At 54.9% G+C, this 19,467-nt stretch overlaps 2 protein-coding genes across 51 annotated transcripts in view; both read left to right on the top strand.

The window, feature by feature from the left end:
• Positions 1–18,871, top strand: part of LOC146396535 (uncharacterized) — a 72,710-nt gene extending 53,839 nt beyond the window's left edge. The window contains exon 3 of the mRNA XM_084996333.1: positions 18,733–18,871. Within this exon, the coding sequence (XP_084852459.1) occupies position 18,733 (1 nt within the window). The 3' untranslated portion in view covers positions 18,734–18,871. The remainder of the gene's footprint in view (positions 1–18,732) is intronic.
• NCOR2 (nuclear receptor corepressor 2) overlaps positions 1–19,467 on the top strand; it is a 176,720-nt gene that overhangs the window by 1,894 nt on the left and 155,359 nt on the right. For 49 of the 50 annotated variants that reach the window (XM_084993226.1, XM_084993227.1, XM_084993228.1 and 46 more), the window contains exon 1: positions 18,816–18,950. In XM_084993226.1, the coding sequence (XP_084849352.1) occupies positions 18,846–18,950 (105 nt within the window). In that variant the 5' untranslated portion in view covers positions 18,816–18,845. 50 annotated transcript variants of the gene reach the window in all.

The following is a 19,467-nucleotide window of genomic DNA, read 5'->3' on the forward strand; positions in this document are numbered from 1 at the left end:
CAGAGTAACACTAGATCTGAGCCATATCTGCAACCTACACCACAGCTTGTGGCAACGCTGGATCCTTAACCCACTGGGTGAGGCCAGGAACCGAACCCACATCCTTACGGATACTAGTTGGGCTTGTAACCTGCTGAGCCACAACAGGAACTCCCAGCGTGTGTTTTGTGCCTCAGGATTTTGGAGGGTTTCAGAGCATCCCAGTCTGGGGTCATGTGGGTCCTGGCAGAGCCTGGGTGGGGGGGCGTCTGAGCTGCAGAGTTGGGTTCCCCTATCATGACAGAGAGATGGAGGCTTGGGTCTGGGGGTGGTGGCATCGGTTGTAGCTGAGGGTCTCAGGTTCTGGCTTTGCTGGGCAGGGAAGGACCTGGAGGGGCAGGGAATTGGTGGGGGGAGGGCATTCCAGCCTCTCTGTTGGTTCTTGGAAGCACCAATCACAGTCCTGCCTTGGGACATTGTCATGCTGTACTCTGGAACGCCGTCTCTGGGATCTTCTCAAACGCTCAGCTCAAATGTCCCCTCCTAAAAGAGGCCCTCACCTCCCCATCATCACTCCTCTCACCTTGCCACTGTCATCACCAGGGATTTACTGTAGGTCCGTCAGCCTTGTCCCCCTACCCTCCATGTGGGATTTTGTTCATCTTGGGCACCCCTGTGTCCCCAGCACTGGGCACACAGTAGGTGCTTAGCACTAGATGGTGCCTGATTCCATGTCCCTCATGAGCTGTGGACCTGGGTCTGTCCGCTCAAGGTGGGTGGGGACAGGAGCACACTTACCTGCTAGGGCCCCTGGAGCTGCAACTCTCAGTGAGCTCACCTCCCATCACCCCAGTTCTGCTCCTAGGAGTTGAGACTGTGTGTGAGTCCTTAGAAAAGTAGTGGTGTGTTTGCTCAGGAATGCCTGTAGGAACCCACCGAGCACCCCGAGAAGGTCTACACCTCCTAGGTAAAGTCAGAGAGGTGGGGCTCAAAGTGGGGGTCCTGAGGGGCACAGGGTGCGGGGGAGGGGTGCTGACAGCATCTGCTATGTGTGTTGAGGTCTGACGGGTGGGGTGTTCTGCACACCTTAGGGTACTGAGTCCTCCCAGCAACCCTGTGATGGCAGATGAGGCACAGAGAGGGTAAGCAGCTTGCCCAAAGACACATTGCTGCAGGCGCACAGGACTCTCAGGCGTACTTGGTCAGTAGTGGCATTTATTTCCCATGCAGTTCTTTCCGTGCCCAGGGTGCTGCTCAGCTTTTTAAGCGGATTATTTTATCTCATTCTCCGAAGGCCCTTGGGCTGGCCCTGTCTCAGAGCGCAGTTGCGGAGAGGGCAGAATTGGAACTCAGGTTCTGTGGGGAGGTTCCTTCGAGCAAGTGCTATTTTCTGGGCATCTGGCTCTGACCTGGAAAAGGGCCCACGTCTGAGAACCTCGTTGTGTCCAGATCTGCACGCCTGGAGCTGCCCACACTCTTCTGGGAAGGCTGAGAACTGGTTTCTCCGAGCTGCTCTGAATCTGGAAGGCTAAGGTGGGGAGGGCCCTGCCCCCTCCCCCGGAGTCGTGGATTTGCATGACAGTGAGCCCTTTGTCCCTGGGTCCTGCCTCCTTCCCAGGCTAAGAGCCTAATTCCAGGCCCCTGATGTCATAATGGGCCCTTTCTGCGCTGGGAGGGGAGGCTGGCTGGGCAGCTGTGTGGGTTGGGCTGGGGCCGGGAATAAATAGAGGGGTGGTGACAGTCATATCAGGGGCTGAGGCTTTCTCCTTCCAGGCTTTCATCTTTCAGGAGGTGGGCTTTGCTCGCATTTGACCCAGGAACCAACTGAGACTGAGTTTTGCTGAGTTTCCCCCCATCCCCCACTGGGCCAAACCACTTCTTGGCCTGTGCAATGCGAGTGAGTGAGTCATGGCCGTGGGCCTCTCCTGGAGGGGGTGTGGGTGTGAGAGTCTTTTGCTTCCTCTAAATAGGAGGCCCTGGTGCCTAGCAGCTCCCGTGGCTGGTCTGTTCAGAGAAAGAGGGTTCAAATCCAGGGCATGTGGCTTAACTCTCTGTGCCTCAGTTTTCTCATCTGCTTAATGGATCTTGCTGGAGCTTGGCTATGGAGCTGAGTAGGGAGTGAGCTCTCAGTAGGTGGGCAATCAGAAAAAAGCTGAGGCCAATGTAGTGGGGTGAATGGTGCCCCCCCAAAAACATACATGTGGGCATTAATACCTGACTGGTCTAAATGTGACCTGCTTTGGAAAAGGGGTCTTTGCATATGTGTTTTGAGATGAGGCAATCCTGGGTTACCTGGATGAATCCTAAATTCAGTGACCAGCGTCTTTATGAGAGACAGAAGAGGAAGAAGGGAAGTTCCCATTGTGGAACTTGGTGGGTTAAATACCCGACATAGTGTCTGTGAAGTTTCAGGTTCGATCCTTGGCCTCTCTGTGGATTAAGGATCCGGTGTTGCTGCAAGTTGCGGAGTAGGTTGCAGATGTGGCTCAGATCCCATATTGCTGTGCTTGTGGTATAGGCCAGCAGCTGCAGCTCTGATTTGACCCTTATCCTGGGAACTTCCATATTCTGCACCTACGACCCTTAAAAAAAAAAAAAAAAAAAGTGGAAGAAGACACACAGAGGGGATGGCTGTGTGAAGACGGGCAGAGCTCAGAGAGATGCAGCCACAAGCCAAGGAATGCTGGGGGCCACCGGAAGCTGGAAGAGGCAGGAAGGACCCTCCCCTAGAGCCTTCGGAGGGCGTGTGGCTCTGAAGACACCTTGATCTTGGACTTTTGGCCTCCAGAGCAGTGAGAGAATAAATTTCTATTGTTTAAGCCACACAGATTGTGATTGTTTACAGCAGACCCAGGGAAACTAATACAGCCGGTGACCCCCAGCCGTTGCAGTTTGGGGAGCATGGGAGCATTGCATGGTGCTCTTCCCCACCCAAGCCTGAGGGCCTAGGTCCCAGTGAGGTAGTGAGGGTGACCGATGGTGCCGGGAACTCCATCCAAGGAGTCCAGAACCTACTTCCCTCGCTCGGAAACCAAATGCCCAAATTCCTGAACCCGCCCATTGCCTACAGCCTCCTTTCCTGCCTCTGGTGTCACTGTTAAAGAAGATGTGGCCGGGAAGCAGGAAGCCTCCTGATTTTGCGCTGGACCCCCCCCTCCCCCCCCTGCCAAGCCCAGGACATCCCCTCCCCACATGCCTGGTAGCTCACCTGATTTGGTCGCCTCCAGCTGGCCAGACTTGGCCTGGACCCATGAGCAGTGATGTTGGGTATGACACTTGGAGCCTGGTGGGGGATGTGAGTACACTGTTGACGGGCTCCCGGGACACAGTGGATGAGAGGTGGAAGCTGGAAGGGACTTGCCTGGGTTTGCATCCAGCCTATGCCACTTGCTCGCTGTGTGACCTCAAGCAAGTTATTTAGCCTTTCTGTGCCTCAGTTGTGCCTCCCAGGGATGCTGTGATGATTAAATGAACTAATGCCAGAGTTCTTGTCGTGGCTTGGTGTGTTATATAAACGTGACTAGTATCCATGAGGATGTGGGTTTAATCCTTGGGCTCGATCAGTGGGTTAAGGATCTGGTGTTGCCACAAGCTGTGGCGTAGGTCGCAGACACAGCTCCGATCCGATGTTGCTGTGGCTGTGGTATAGGCCCGCAGCTGCAGTTCCAATTTGACCTGTAGCCTGGGAACTTCCATGTGCCTTGGGTGTGGCCATTAAATAAATAAGTAATAACTGATGCCACTGAGCCGTGTGTTAGGGATTGGTTGTAGTCACAAGTGAAAGGCGCTCACCTTGGATCTCTTATAGTGACTGCTTAGAACCTGGGAGTTAGAAGTAGTTATTTGTTCATCTTTCCTTGGCCCCGTTCCTACCGGTGGGATATTGGTCTGGTCTCCCCCAGACCCTCAGTCTCTCCATCTGTTAAATGGATGCTGGTACAAGCCAGTGGCCACATGGAGGTTGGGAGGAAAAGGGGGAGGTGGGAGAAGTTCTTACTTACGAGGTTGAGGGGGCTGGGGTCAGGATCTCCACCTGCTCCTGGGTCAAGTCTTGGCCACCTTCCAGGTGGGGAGCAGCCATCCGTTTTACAGCCCAGGAGACTGAGGCCCCAGTGGGAAGGGGACCCATGACACACCCGTGGGTGGGTGCAGCCAACTTGGCCTCCTGGCTGCAGACAATGCCTGCCTTCTGGCCTGGCTGGGACTGCTGGGACCTGCTCAAGCCAGCCTCTGTTTATCAGTGCATTTAGTTCAGGGTAGCAGATGTTCAGAGAAAGGAAGCCAAGGCTGGAGGCTGCATTTACTGCCCCAGGGCCGCATGGGTGGGATGTGCCCGTGGCTGAGGAGTGACCCAGATCTGAGTCAGCTAGGAGGGGCCCCTTGATCTGCAAAGCCACCCTCTGGTCTATCCCTCATTAGAGCCACTGACAGCTCAGGACTGGGCTGGGAGATGGGTGAGAGACAGGGCAGGTGTGTCCCAGGCTCCTGCCTGGCCCCTTCCTCCTAGGTTGAATCTGTCCCTGATTCCATCTCAGTTCTCTCGCCTCCTCTGGCTGGCTTTAGACCTCTCCCCTACCTGTACAGGTGAAGGGACCAATGGGTAGAGGAGATCTGATTTCAGGGAGAGTTCATGGGGCTTAGAAGTTGGGTTTTAGGGGCCGTTGCTGTTGTAGGTCTTCTGGTTGCAGTTGGCAGACTCCCTGCTCCTCCTGTATTTTAGCACAAAAAGCTCAGGGTAAGCTTCAGACATGGTTGGATCCAGGGGCTCAGGTGATGAGGTACTTCCCGTGTGCAGTTCCTGGTAGTGCAGACTCATAGTCCCAGCTCAGCAGCGCCAGTGGAAGGTACACCTGCTGTTTGCCATTAGACAGCTCCTGCATGTGTTGGAGATGAGCCAACCCCACCTATACCGCCAACCAGTGTGCTGTTGGGGTGGGAGTGTCACCTGTGGGTAAGTGGGCCCAGCCCCTCACATTCTTTGTTGCATTTAGGGACCTCCTTGGTCTCCCCTCCATGCTTTGCCCACGTCCCACGACGGAGTACATTCCTGCCCGTAACTTGCCGTCCGCCCCCACCTCCTTCAAGCTCCCCAAGGCTTTTCTGGGCTCTCTCTTGCGGCTTCCTGGTGACCACATGTCAGAAGCCACAGGTCACATCCTGGCAGCCCCTGGGCTGTCTTTGGATGTCAGACTGATTTATTGTGTTGGGTTTATAGTCAGTGTTTTTAAAACGAAAATTGCAAATTGAGGGATGTCTTAAAATCAGACTTTCTTCTCCTGAAGGGATTGGAAGCTGTGATTCCCTGGGCCACCTTCCTGGGCCCTTTGACACACACACAGCATCACCTGCCCCTCCTCCTCCCAGTTCCAGTCTGGCCTGAAGGTGCCCACCACAAGCCCTCTTTTCTCTTCCCCTCCCTACGTCTGGGCTGGGATCCTCTCCTGGAGCCCCTGTGGATCCTCCCCCTCCAGGAACTGATAATCAAATCCCATAATCAGATTCCCTGGGCCCTCTTGCAGCCCCTGGGCAATGAAGCAGCTTGTGGCCTGGAACTCCTGGCTGCAGGGCTGGAGGAGCTTTTGGATTCCTGGTCACCTTTCCATCATCAGACACTCAGCGGACGCCCTCAGGCAAAATCAGTGGCCTGTCTGTGTCCCCTTTTGAGAGTTGGACAGAGCTGATCAGAGTGCATTCTTCCCCCTCTGCCTGGGCGTCTGGGTGGCAGTGGGGGTCTCCCAGCCAGGCCTATGGGAGGTGGGCCCGCCGGGTCCAGGCTGGTGGTTTGCTGGGGGTCGGAGAGGAGGGGGGCCGCATGGGAGGGCGGTTGCTGAGTGGGTGGGCTACTGGCCCCGAGGAGCTATTCTTAGCAGCAGAAACATTTGTCCTTGTTCACATGTGGCAGAGGCCGTTCCCCAGAGAGCTGCCCTGAAATATGAGGGATGACCCCATAAATTCCTCTGAAAGCCTTCCTCGAGGGCCTGTGTGCGCGGAGGAGGCCGGGGGTGGGGGAGGCGTTTCCGGCAGCTGCACAGCTGGGGACACATTTGCCAGATGTTGGTGCAGGGAAGTCGGTGGGAATCCAGGGGCCGCCCCTTCACTCTTGGGGTCTCTGCAGTGGCCATGGGCCATGGGGTAGAGACTGCGGAGAGAACAGCTTTGGGCCTGGCCTCAGGTTTCAGGGTCCGGGGACCTAATCGAAGGGTCGGAGAGTTGCTAGTCAGCCCCTCCTGCACCCAGGCTATCTGATTGGAGGCGCTTGGTCAGTGGGGAGATCATGAGGCACTTCTGAGGGAGCAGAGCTATGAGGCGCTGGTCTGCAGGTCCATGCATGCCCCAGGGCCATTGGGTCCTAAAGGGAGATAGGCCGAGACCAGCCCTTGATTGTGGTCCCACTCAGCCCTGGGCTGTGAGGGGCTACTGCATACTAGGACCCCTGGCAGCACCCTTGGCAACATTATCTCTTTTCATGGTGGGAGAGTGGGAACCACCATAGAGCAGCTGGGTGCTGTTATCTAGCAATCAGGGTGGTCTCCCTGGAGGAGGTGCGTGCACGTGCAGGTGTGTGTGTGTGTGTGTGTGTGTGTGTGTGTGTGTGTGTGTGTGTGTATGTGTATTAAAAAAAAAAAAGCTTTTGGAATTCCTGTTGTAGCTCAGTGGGTTACAAACCCAACTAGTATTCATGAGGATGCAGGTTTGATTCCTGGCCTTGATCAGCAACTTAAGGATCCAGCATTGCTGTGAGCTGCAGTGTACATCATAGACGCAGCTTGGATCCTGCATTGTTGTGACGTAGGCTGGCAGCTGCAGCTCTGATTCAACCCCTTAGTCTGGGAACTTCCATATGCTGCAGGTGCAGCCCTAAAACGCAGAAAAAAAAAAAAACTAAAAAAAATTTTTTTAAACTGTGCTACAGTACACATAACAAAAAGCTGACCATCTCACCCCATTTGAATTGTACAGCTCAGCAGTGTTTAGTGTATTCACATTGTCCTGCAAGCATCACCACCATCTCCAGAGCTTTTTCATCTTGAAAAACAAACTCTGTGCCCATTTAACACTAACTCTCCCTCCTCCAGCACCGGCCACCCCCCCTTCTATTCTCTGTGACTCTGATCGCTTGGGGCACCCCGTATGGATGGAATCGATGGTGTTTGTCCTGTTGTGTCTGGCTTGTTTCACTGAGCGGAATGTCAAGCTGCATCCTGTGGCCTGCTCTTTCTTCTGGGGTTGGTTCATTCCCACACAGGCAGCAAAGTGGACTCTGAGCCCCTCATCCTTTAGAATCCCAGCATTCCCTTGGGTTAGCAATCGGGTTACTGTGCCTTTTCCAAGGGGCAGGATGCTGAGCTCCTCACGCCCTGCACCTGGCCCCGCCTCTGTGTCTGTGTCCCTGTGGCCCACTGCATAGTGCCCGCCTATCCCAGCCCCAGGCAGGGGGTTAATCGGTTTGCCCAGGTCACACAGCTGGTGCTAGTGCCCCACCCCCTGCCTCCCAGCCACCAGCTTTTTCTCCAGGTCCCCCCCACCCCGCCTTCCCTCCGCAGAGAAAATTGCCGTTTGGAAGGCCAGATGGAGGAGCTGGGTCTAATGGAAACCACGTCCCTCCCGGGGCGCCCAGGACTTAATGAGGAAGAGCCAGGAAAAATCCGGCGTTGTGTTTGTGAAATACCCAAGAGGGAGGGCGCATTGCATGGCCAGGGTTCTCATGCGGAACCCTGTGACCTGGCGTACCAGGAGCGGTTGTCAGGACTGGTTTCTCTCTCTCTCTCTCTCTTCCCTTTAAAATTAAAAAGGGGAAAAAAAAAACAAAGAGTCGAGGAGGAAGTGATTTTGAGCAGATCTCGCCCTGGCAGGGGAGCAGGGTTGGGCGGCTGAGCTGGCCACAGCCCAGTGGACACACATGTACCAATTAAATTGGAAACAGAAACGGGCCTCCGTGGCGGCTCCGACCAACCAGTGCTGCATCCCTTCCGCTTGCTCTGGGAGGGGGCGCCTGTGCTGGCGGTTTCGGGGGGGGGGGGGATCAGAATGAAGCCTGGCTGCTTTCTGGCTTTTTGACCTTGGGCAAGTCAGCCCACCTCTCTGAGCCTCAGTTTCCTGGTCTGTGGAGTGGGGACAAGCATGTCTGGGGAGGGAAATCGGACTCTTCCCTTGATAAATGTTGACTGGATGAAGTAGAACCTGCCAGCTAGTGAGGGAGTGGGTCTGGTGACCCTGGGGGTGGTTGGTGCTCTTGAAGCAGAATCAGTGGGGGGTAGGGGAGTGGTGGTCCTCTGGGAATCCTTTTAGGGAGGTTCATAGGTGGTGCAGGTGCAGCGAGCGTGTTTTTCTCTGGAGGGTTTGATGCAGGATGTGGTGTTTGGTGGTCTCTCATCCATGACCCCCCAGCCAGGCTGCAGAGGCATTTCTGTTCCGGGACCTGATCATTCTGGTGGAGCTGGAACCCTTCTCTGCATGGCCACTGTGCCCACCTCTCCAGACGCCGGGACCACATGGGCTGAGCGATCCAGCTGAAGAGGGCGGAGTTCGGGCACGCAGCACCAGCCTGCTGACCTTCTCTGTTTTTTGTTTTGTTTTGTTTTTTTGTCTTTTTAGGGCTGCACTCACGGCATATGGAAGTTCCCAGGCTGGGGGTCCAATTGGAGCGGCAGCTGCCAGCCGATGCCACAGCCAAAGCAGCGAGGGATAAGAGCCGCATCTGTGACCTACACCACAGCTTGTGGCAACACTAGATCCTTAACCGACTGAGTGAGGCCAGGGATGGAACCCACATCCTCATAGATACTAGTTGGGTTCTTACCTCACTGAGCCACGATGGGAACCCCTGCTGACCCTCTTTTGGCCTGTCTGTAATAAGAAGGTGTTGAGTGAGGGGTCCTGCAGCTGAGGTCTCAGGCCCAGGAAGGGCAGCCTTCTTCTCCTTTTCTCCAGACTGTGTGGGGGCCGGCTCATCCCTGGGGAGCACCCTCTGCTTTCTCTGCTCAGATGTGGGTCTCCCTGGGCCTGTCCAACTTCCTCGTTAGGGACTCACTCTGCCATCTGGTCAGCTTACTCACACAGCCTCAGTTTGTTGTCTGCAAGGTGGGGATGGTCCTGGTAACTACCTCGGCCAGAACTAGCATCACCATCCTTGCTGTTATTTCGCCCCTCTTCCTCCCCCAGTATTTGGAGCAGCACGGGGGAGGAAGAAACACAGCTTTCCTTTGGGGGGGCTCATCTCTGGGTGTTGAGCTTTTCGTAGCTTTTTTCCCAATGAATCATCTTTCCGGTGACCCTAAGAAGAGACTTTTACAGATGTAAAGCCCAGAGAGGTCAGTACGGTGTCCAAGGTCACACAGCTATGTAGTGATGGAGTTGGATTGGAACACGTGGCCCCTTTCCGCTCATGGGAGACTTTTGGGATGGCAGTGCATAGGCAGGAGATGGCCTGGTTGAGAGAGTGAGTCTCTAGGATCAGGGAGGCCTGCTGGAGAGAGCACCACCTTTCCTCAGGGACAGAGGCTGGGGTGGGAGGCTGTGACTCAGCCCACAGCCTCCAGGGCCCTGCTGTGCACATGATCGCAGATGAGGCTCAAACTGCCAGCCAGTCCGGAGGGGGAGACAGCAGGTAAACAGATGGTGGTGGTGCATGGGGCTGGGCCCGCGGGAGTGGCAGGAAGAGAGAGGATCTTGGCAAGCCAGGTTGGTGAGTTGGGGTAGGGGGAGGGTTCCGGGAAGTGATGGCAGAGGTGAGAGCCCTTCAATCCGGTCTGGCCCCTCAGAGAAGGGAACTGAGCCCTGGGCCATTGAGTCCCATTGGCCAGGCTGGGCTTGTAAATGAAGGTCGCTGCCTGGGAGGGGGTGTGTGGACAGGAGAGGGTGTGCACAACCCACATGGGCAGCCCCTGCCTGCATCCAGCCAGCCATGCCCCTTTGGAGTCATGGGGTTCTCCCCCCTCAATGATTTTGTTATGGTAAAATACACCTAAGATTTGCTATTGGAGCCATGTTACAGTGCACACTTAGTGGGCTTTAGTAGATTCAGTGTTGTACCATTATCACCACCATTTTGTCCTAAAACATTTTCATCACCCCCAAGGAAACCTAGTTCCCACTAATGTTGCTCTCCACTGCCCCCTCCCCAGTCCCTGGCAGCCAGCAGCCTGCATCTGACTGGATGGATTTGCCTTTTCTGGACATTTCACAGAAGTGGGATCATTCCATATGCGGCTTCATCTCACTGAAATAAAAACATTTCAGGAGTTCCTGTTTGTGGCGCAGCGGAAACGAATCTGCCTAGGAACCATGAGGTTGTGGGTGTGATCCCTGGCCTTGTTCAGTGGGTTAACGATCTGGTGTCGCCATGAGCTGTGGTGTGGGTCAAAGACACGGTTCAGATCTGACATGGCTGTGGAGGAGGCCAGTGGTGACAGCTTCGGTTCAACCCAGCCTGGGAACCTCCATATTGTTATGGTTTATACATCCCCCTCTCTTTTTAAATGGCTGCACCCAGGGCATACGGAAGTTTCCCAGCCGTGGATCAAACGTCTTCCTCCACAGTGACCCTAGCTGCTGCAATTGGCTTCTTAACCCACTGCGCCTCCACATTCCTTTTTATGGCTAAATAATATTCCAGTGAATGGACACATTGCATACTCCTTATCCACTCCTCAAGGATATGGATGGATATTTGGGTGGTTTCTCCTTTTTTGGCTGTTGTGAATAGTGCTGCTCTGAGCATTCATATTTGTTTCCTTTCATCACCTGTTTTCATTTCTTGGGCTATATGCCTAGGAATGGAATTGCCGGGTCATATGGTATCTCTGTGTTTAACTTAGTGAGTAGCTGCCAGATATTTTTCTGCAGAGGCTGTACCATTTTGCATCCCCACTGGCAATATGAGTGAGTTTCTACTTTTAAGAGAAGTCAGAAATTGGTGGGTTTTTTTTTTTTTCCCCCCTGGGAAATCCCTCTTTATAATGCCTTGTGCTGAGCTGGTCTCTGGGGCTTGGCCAAGCTGGATAGGGAAGGGGAAGCTTCAGGTCTGCATGAAACTGCCCAGCGGGATCCGACCTGAAGTCTGTGTGACATTCTAGGTCCCTGGGAAACTGTTTTTTTCTGGCTGTTGCCAGACGCACGCGCGTGGCGTGATGGCTCGCGATATATGGAGCTGTAAATCCCGCTGGCCACAGGGAAGATGTTTCTGAGGCTGGAATTGGCTGACCTTTCCTTTCTCCTTCCCAGGAGGAAGGGGCGCTGGCTGTGGCCGGAGAAGGAGAAGTGGTGCCAGGGGAGGGTGGGCCTTGAGTACCTTCTATTCCGATTTTGGAGTTTGGGGCCAGAGGTAGTTTCCCCCGGGGGTTTCTGTGCCCGGAAGCCTGGGGCTTGGGGAGCATTTATATGGATTTGGGGGGTCTTCATGGGAGTGATGATGCTCATCTCTGTCCCCTGTGGTGACTGGCAGGGAGCCTGACGTGTGGGGATGTTAGTGGAATAAAGACATGCTTGGCTCTGGGCTCGATTAAAAAAGTAAGACCAGAAAAACCATGGAAAATGGAACAATTAAATTGATATCCATTGACTGATTAGTCTGTCCATCCGTCCGTCCGTCCGTCCATCCATCCATCCATCCATCCTCCCTCCTTTTCCCCTCCTTCCCTCTCTCCTTTATCCAGCCAAGCCCTTCATCGATTCCATTCCCATCTCATTCATCACCTTCGTCCAACCTGCCAGCATCCTTCTTTCTTCCCTTTCTCTCTCCTTTATCTATCCTTCGTCCATTCTCCCTCAGGCATCTCAGCATCCATTCTTCATCTGTCCGTCTGTCCATCCATCCATCCATCCATCATTTCTCCTTCCTCCTCCATCCATCCATCTCCTGTTGAGTACCTGGTTGGGAGCTTTCTCTGTTCTGACAGGCCTCCTGGCACTGGTCAGCGCTGATTGGCAGGGCTCCTTGTCTAGACTGGGTCACTGCTGTAGCTCCAGTGTTTGTAACAGTGTCTGCACATTGTAGGCACCGAAATAATTTCCTGATTGACCAGAATGTGTGGAGACTCCATTGGGATGGGTTATCTTGTCCCAGCAAGGGGGCCGGGGTCACCCCTGTGGGCAGCATCCTGAGTTGGCACTGAGTATGGTGACCCTCGGCCACTTTGGGCCACCGCTCCTCAGGCAGAGCTAAGGACAGGCTGTGATTGGGGTCGTTCCTCCTCTTTAGGGAGCCCAGTGATCTCCCTACTAGGTGAGAGGCAAGGGAGCTGGTCTTTCTCCTGCTGGGGCTGCCAGTAAGGATAGGCAGGGACCTGTTTCTGAAGGACTTTGGATGGCGGCTCTTTTTTTTTTTCTTTTTTGGCTGCCCTGCAGCATGTGGAGTTCTTGGGCCAGGGATATCTGAGCTGCAGTTGTGACCCATACCATAACTATGGTAACACCGGATCCTTTAATCCACTGTGCTGGGCTAGGGATTGAACCTGTGTCCTGGTGCTGCAGAGACACCTCCAATCCCATTGTGCCACAGAGGGAATTCTTGGATGGTGGCTTAAATAATGTTAGGATTTCAGGTGGACCAGCCCTGGTACCTTCACCCAACACGCAGAAGCCTGTACTCATGGCTCCTTGACCAGGGACACAGCTGAAATTTCCTTGAGCAAAGGAGACATCAGGGGTGGGATTGATATAGGAGACCCTCATGTTACCTCTGCCTAGAGGGGCGACATCCTTCCCATCCCACTGGGAGTGGAAGGCCTATGTGACCTCCACTCTCATCATCGGGTTTCCCTGCTGTTCCTTTCCCACCTCAGGGCCTTTGCGCATGCTGTTCCCTCTGCCCCTTGTGGGGGATTCAGCAGTCAATTACAACAAACAGTGATGGAGCCACTACTGTAGGTCAGATGCCATCCTGGATGCTGAATACTTTCAGGGACGTTTTCCTTGCTCACATGCTCCCAGAGCATCTGGGTGTCTCTGGCCTGAGACAGTCGGGGTGGGGGTGGGAGTGAGGGTGGGGCTGCAATAGACCGTGTCCCCGGTGGGACTGGTCTGAGCACTGTGGAGGGTTCTGAGCATATGTATGCAGGTGCTGGGGTCTTCTCTCCTGCCTGGCAGCTGATTTTAAATTCTGAGGCTTCCCCACCTGCCACAAGCTCCAGCGTTGGTGCCCATTAGTTCCAAGAAAATTTCAGGCACGTGTGGTGCAGACAGCTCGCCTTTCATCTTCCCAGGCTCAGGTCTGAAGGCTCCCAGGCACATTTCAGCAGTTCTGGCCCCTTAACCAGCACCCTGTGCCCCCATCCCCACCCCTGCTGCTGCTCCCCACACCCCGCCTCCCCGCCCTCTGAGAGACATCCCAGCCCCATGGCTGTCAGTCCACCCTCCCACATCTGAATCTGGCTGCTCAGGACACGAAAAATCTATGGAATGTGTCTTGGTGTGGCCTCCTAGGCCGACTTGCCTGGGGCCAGAGAGGAATGTCAGAGCAGGGTGGAAACTTCCAGGCCCCCTCCCCGCAGGAAAGAGGCCCAGCAGGGTCGGGGTGGGGATGCAGGTGTGGTAGACTGTGGCTTCACCTTGTGTTCCTGGGGCTGGCCTTCACCAGACAGGTTCATTCACTGAGAACCTGCTGTGTGCCTGGCGCTGTGCTTGGCTCTGGGGATGCCACAGGGAGCGAGGCAGACACAGAATCAGAGGCAGTGATTTCTCGGTGTATTAGGAATGTGAGATTGGCATGATCATGGGGGTGCTGCTAGATCCGACCTCCAGCCAGCAGGGCTCTTCCTGGGCAGCTGCATGTCCCCGGCCTTGTGTCTCCTCCAGGTCGTTTTCACAGGAGCCCCCAGACATGGACCAGGACTCTGGTTTGCAGCCCTCCTCTGGCTGGCTCTGGGGGGCTGCAAGGCGGGTGCCCTGGGCCGTGGTTTGTGGTTTGGATGTGTAGGGCCCCCTGGGGCTTGAGGTGTCCCTGTCCCAGGCTCTGGGGCTCAGGAGTGTCCCACGCCATCTGGCGGAGCATGTCCTTAACCTCTCCAGAGCTCTTCCCCTTGGAGCCCTGACCTGGCTGAGTTTGCTTTATGGAGCACCTGCTGTTTACCAGGTGTCACTTCACAAGCACGATGTCCTCCTGGGCCCGTGGAGCAGAAACACATGTTCCCTGTCTGCAGATGAGGAAACTGAGGCTCGGAGCTGCGAGGCGTCTTGCTCAAGGAGGGAAGTGATGGGCGCCCATCTCTGAGGGGCTGTTTGGCCTCCTTCACTCCTACTGCAAGGTGTTTCTGAAGCTGGTGGTCTCCTTCCAGACTCTACGCCCTGTATTGTCCCTCACTCGCTACAGTTTTGGTTTTGGCGCTATTGCTGACTAAAGACCTACATTGTCTTAACTAAGGCCCTGTGCTATCCCTAAGGCCCTGCACTATTGCTAACTAAGGCCCCGCCTTGTCCCTAACTATGGTTCTGCACTGTCCCTAAGGCCCTGGACTGTCCCTAACTAAAACCCTGCACTGTCCTCAGGTTCCTGCATAATCCCTAACCAAGGCCCTATACCGTCACTGTCTAAGGTTTTGCACTATTGCTAACAAAAGACCTGCTCAGCCTGCTGCTGCCTCAGTGTCATCGCTGTCCTGATCCCACCAGCGACATCTCATGCATGGTTGCTTGTGACAGCCCCCCTCGACCCCGGCCTCCCGGTTCCATAGTTGCTCTTCACAGTGTCTGCTTGTCCAACTCCCTGACCCTTTTCTCTCTTCCCCAACCACCTCCCATGGCTCTCCGTTACCCTTCAAGCAAAAACCATCCTTTCTATGGTCTGTGGGCCTTGAATGACTCTTGATGAATTTCTCAAGCAGGTGGTGCCTGGTCTCATCTCTAGGTTCTTGCTTCGGTGGTGGCCTCTGCCTGGAGCACACACCCCCCCGCCCCCTGGCTGGTTCATGTTCACCCTCCAGGAAGTTCTCCCTGAGAGCTCCCTTGCCCTCCCCAAGGTTTCCGGGGACCCCGTCCTGCTCTCAGAGGCCACTCTTTGCCGCTTCTCTGCTCCCTGCCCACCGTGGGCATTGAGACCCTCTGCGGCCTGGACCCTGCCTCATGCCCTAGCTTGGGGCTCTGCTCATGGCAGGGACGCCACAGTGTTTGTAAATCAATGGATGCCTACCACCCTCTCCTGACTGCAAAGCCCCCAGGCTTTGATGCTAGGGTCACGGTGTCCCATTCCTATTCTAACCTAGATCCTATTCTCAGAAACCGTTTTCTAGTGGAGTTCCCATCGTGGCGCAGTGGAAACGAATCCAACTAGGAACTATGAGGTTGCGGGTTCGATCCCTGGCCTTGCTCAGTGGGTTAAGGATTCCGCATTACAGTGGTTGTGGTGTAAGCTGGCAGCTGTAGCTCCAATTGGAACCCTAGCCTGGGAACTTCCATATGCCTCAGATGCGGCCCTAAAAAGACAAACAAACAAACAAACTTTTTCCCCAAGACCAGATCCAGGAGGCCTCCGTTGCCCATGGGTCACCCTCATCCTCTCTTACCCCTGACTTTGATGAAGTAACGTCATGTTTTTTTCTTGGCATGCATCTCCAAACGTTGCTGATGATGTCAAAGCTTAATTTTTCTCTCTGTTCACCACGTTATGCAAACACCGCCTTTATTGACTTTGCAGACATTTCCATCATCACGTGGTTAAATTCCCACACCCATCCGCAGTCGCTCCTCATCCTTCCACCCCACCTCCAGCCCTGGGCACCCGCCAACCTGCTTTCCGTCTCTATGGATTTACCTCTTCTGGACATTGCCAGAATACAAGTGGAATCACACAGTATTTGTCCTCTTGTGTCTGGCTCTTCCACACAGCATCACATTTTCAGGACTCATCCACATTGTGGCAGGTGTGGGGCCTCATTCCTTTTTAGAGCTGAATCATATTCCTTCGTGGGGATGGACCACGTTATGTTTATTTATCCCCTCAGTCGTTGACGGGCCCTTGGGTTCTTTCCACCTTTGGCTGTAGTGAATAATGCTGCCGTGAATACGTGCACGAACATCGATTTGAGTCCCTGTTTTCAGTTCTTTTGGGTATATGCCTAGGAGTGGAATTGCTGGGTCATATGGTAACTCTACGTTTAACATTTTGAGGAACTGCCAAACTATTTTTCTAAAAAAATTTTTTTTTCTTTTTTGAGTTGGCAACACATGTGGCTGAGGCTGGGGGGAATGGAGATGGAACTTCTTAAAATAAACTCCTGTGGGGAATGCAGGAGCTCTGAGATTCCCCAGAGTCCCCTGACTTTGGGGACAGGTGGGTGGCAGGGATGTCAGCTTGGCAGTGGACACTGTGTGTCTGGAGGGAGTGGGAAGCCAGCCAGGCCAGGTCTTGGCTTGAGGAGGATGAGGCTGAAGACTCTCCAGGGCTGGTTTGGAAAGATGTATTGCCTCCCTGGCTTCTGGAGCCCATGTGCAGTACATGCCATGAGCACCTGGCCGCAGCTGTGATCCGCAGTCGGCGTTTCATTGGGCAAAGGAGGTTAGAAAAGCTGTGGGTAAATAAGACTTCTCATTGCCTCCTGCAATGCAAAGTCGCATAGCAAATTTGGGAGTTGCCCGCGGTGCTCTCAGAGGCCAGGCAAGCATTGTGAGCCTCTTCCTGCCTCATCCTGTCTGAGAGCCGGCAGCCATTTCAAACCCAGAAAGAGAAGCTAGAATAGAATTGGCTTTGCTGCATCAGACCACCAGGATCTGCTGGGCTTCAAGACAAGCTGGAACAAGAGGAATTCTGGAACAGGGTCCAGCTGGTGGCCACAACTGACCCCTCTCCCAGGGCCAGTTCATTGTCTCAGTCTTGGTGGGAGCTGGTAGAACAACTCTGCCTCCCTTCCACGTCAGAGCATCTCTGTGAACGGGCTGCAGCTACTGCAGTGATGGTACTGGTAGTAGTAACAGCAGCAGCTCCCATTTGCTGAGCAAGATCTGTTCCCACTGTTCGTAAGAATTACATGGTACATCTTGTCTTGGTGGCTGGGGAAAGTCCATGTGGGCTTTCTTTCTGAGATAGCCATAGGTGTGGTAGTTTGGGCTCTGGAATTCTTTGACTTAGCAGGGTTGGATGGATTGACAGCACCCGATGGAAGGAATGCCTCCTCTGTGACCCCTTCCTTCCCTGGGTGAATCAGAACTTTTGATGGCAAGTGGCAGAAACCCAGGTTGGGCTGGCAAAGGCAAAACACCCAGGAGTACCTTAGCTTCCCTAAATGAAGAAGCAGGCTTTAATCTGCTTTCAGGCATGGCTGTCATCAGGTGCTCTCTCTACCCTTCATCTCTGCCCTCCTGCCAGTTGGCATCCTCCTTGGGTAGGTTCTTACCATGCGGATGGCCCTGAGAGTTCCAGGCTTTCATCCTCCTGGCCTAGAGCCCCAGGGGAAAGTGCCCTTTTCTTTTCTTTTTTCTTTTCTGCTTTTTTTTTAAGGCCGCACCTGAAGCATATGGAAGTTCCCAGGCTAGAGGTTAAATCAGAGCTGTGGCTGCCAGCCTACACCACAGCCACAGCAACACGGGATCCAAGCCCTATCCTGAGCACGTCTGCAACCACAGCGATGCTGGATCCTTAACCCACTGAGTGAGGCCAGTGTCTGGTTGCATGGAAGAGAAGGGAGAGAAGGGTTCTGGGGAGAGTGGGGGCCCCTGGAGATGTCTGGGCAAAAAGGCCCCTTCTGACCAGTGGCTTTCTTGCTCTCTTGCTCTCTTGAGTCTTTCGTTCTGGGTCTCGGTTTCCCCACCTATAAAGCCAGTGGACATGAAAGTGCTCCCCCCCCGCACCCCCATCGTGCATGGCACCCTTTGCTTGCCCCTGGGAGCCATTTGGGGCCCAGTGGGCTCTCATCGGTGTCCTGGGCTATTTCCCCAGTGTGGTCCTTGGGTTCCCAATCCCCTTGCTCTCAGCTCACATCCGGACCAACCTCAGGCCTGTCTTCCTCAGAGGGTCACTGGGAGGCCAAGGCAGGCCTGGCCTTGCCCGGCGTTGCTCCTTGGTCTGTGTTCTGCCTGAGCTGACCCCGTTCACCGCCACCACCCAGGACTTTTTCCCTCTTGGAACAGGCCCAGCAGCTGCCTGCCTGCCTAAGCTGCCAGGTGCTTTCGGGGAACTTTGCCCTCGTGACTCAAAACTGGCAGAGGACTTGAGGTGTGGTTGGGTAGGCTGAGAGGGTGCTTGGGAGCCATTGGGGGTGATGGGGGCAGTGTCTGCAGAGCTGGGGTTCCATGGGGTGTGGTTGGGTGGGCTGAGGGGGGTCTTGGGAGCCATCAGGGGGTGATGGGGGCAAGTGTCTACAGAGTTGGGATTCCATGGGGTGTGGTTGGGTGGGCCGAGGGGGATCTTGGAAGCCATCGGGGGTGATGGGGGCAGTGTCTGCAGAGTTGGGGTTCCATGGGGTGAGGTCAAGTGGGCTGAGGGGGGTCTTGGGAGCCATCAGGGGGTAGTAGGGGCAGACCCACAGACTGGGGGTTCCAGTGCCTGCTGAGCCAGGGCCTTGCATGGGGGGAGGGCATGGCGCTCACTGATGTGGCTTGTGCAACAGCTGCTGGCCTGTTGTGTGGCTCCGAGGGGCCTCAGACACCACATCGCATCTCCATCTGCTGTAGTGTGCCAGCAGCATGGAAAAGGGTCCCGGAGGCCCCCTGGGTGCTCCCCCTTACTCAAAAAGGCCACAGGAAGGATTTAGGCTCCCACCCAAGTCTCTCAAGGGGCAGCCACCCCATGGCTAATGTTGCTTTTCTTTTCTCATCTCCTCACAGACGCCTGTGACTGGGTGGCCGGCAAGCAGATGATGAAGACTGGCTTTTAATCTTTGGAGACCATTGAGAGGGAGCTTACAGGGGCCCAGGAGCCCCCCTGGACGCCCAGCACCATGTCGGGATCCACACAGCCCGTGGCACAGACATGGAGGGCCACCGAGCCCCGCTACCCGCCCCACGGCATTTCCTACCCCGTGCAGATCGCCCGACCACACACGGTGAGGAGCACGAATGTGTGTCCAGGGTCACCTTTGGCGCCTTCTACCCTGAGTCCCCATCCTGTCCTTTTTTCCCCTTGGAATCAGGGCTGGTGTGGCTCTGGTGTCCAGCCTGGGCCCACTGTCCCCGAGGGGAGGGGGTGCCATGGCGGAGACCACCTCGCCATACCCTGAGACATGTAGTAAAATCTCTCTGGTCCTGTCTTAAGCTGTGAAGACGGGATCTCTGCCTCTGAGTTGGCTGTGGGATTTGCCTGCAAATGTGGAGCTCCTGCTATATATGCTTTCAGCCCAGCCTCACCAGGGCTCCCCTACTTTAGGATTGGGGTGGCTTCCCGGGGGCCATGGCTTGTGGTCCCTCCCCTCCCTTACCCTCAGGGCCTGGAGTCTGTTCCCTGCAGTGATGCTCAGGGCTCTGAGATGACAAGGCCCATCACGTGTCATTCTCTGAATCCCTGGTATGGGGGTCCTAGTAAGGGTTCTGTTCACAGGGGACCCTCCCATCGCCTCCTAGCGG

This window comes from Sus scrofa, chromosome 14, assembly GCF_054392235.1.
Source record: "Sus scrofa isolate SSC_HxYL_T2T_F1_AM1 chromosome 14, Sscrofa_HxYL_maternal_Yorkshire_Landrace_v2.0, whole genome shotgun sequence".
In the NCBI taxonomy this organism is placed as follows: Eukaryota; Metazoa; Chordata; class Mammalia; order Artiodactyla; family Suidae; genus Sus; species Sus scrofa.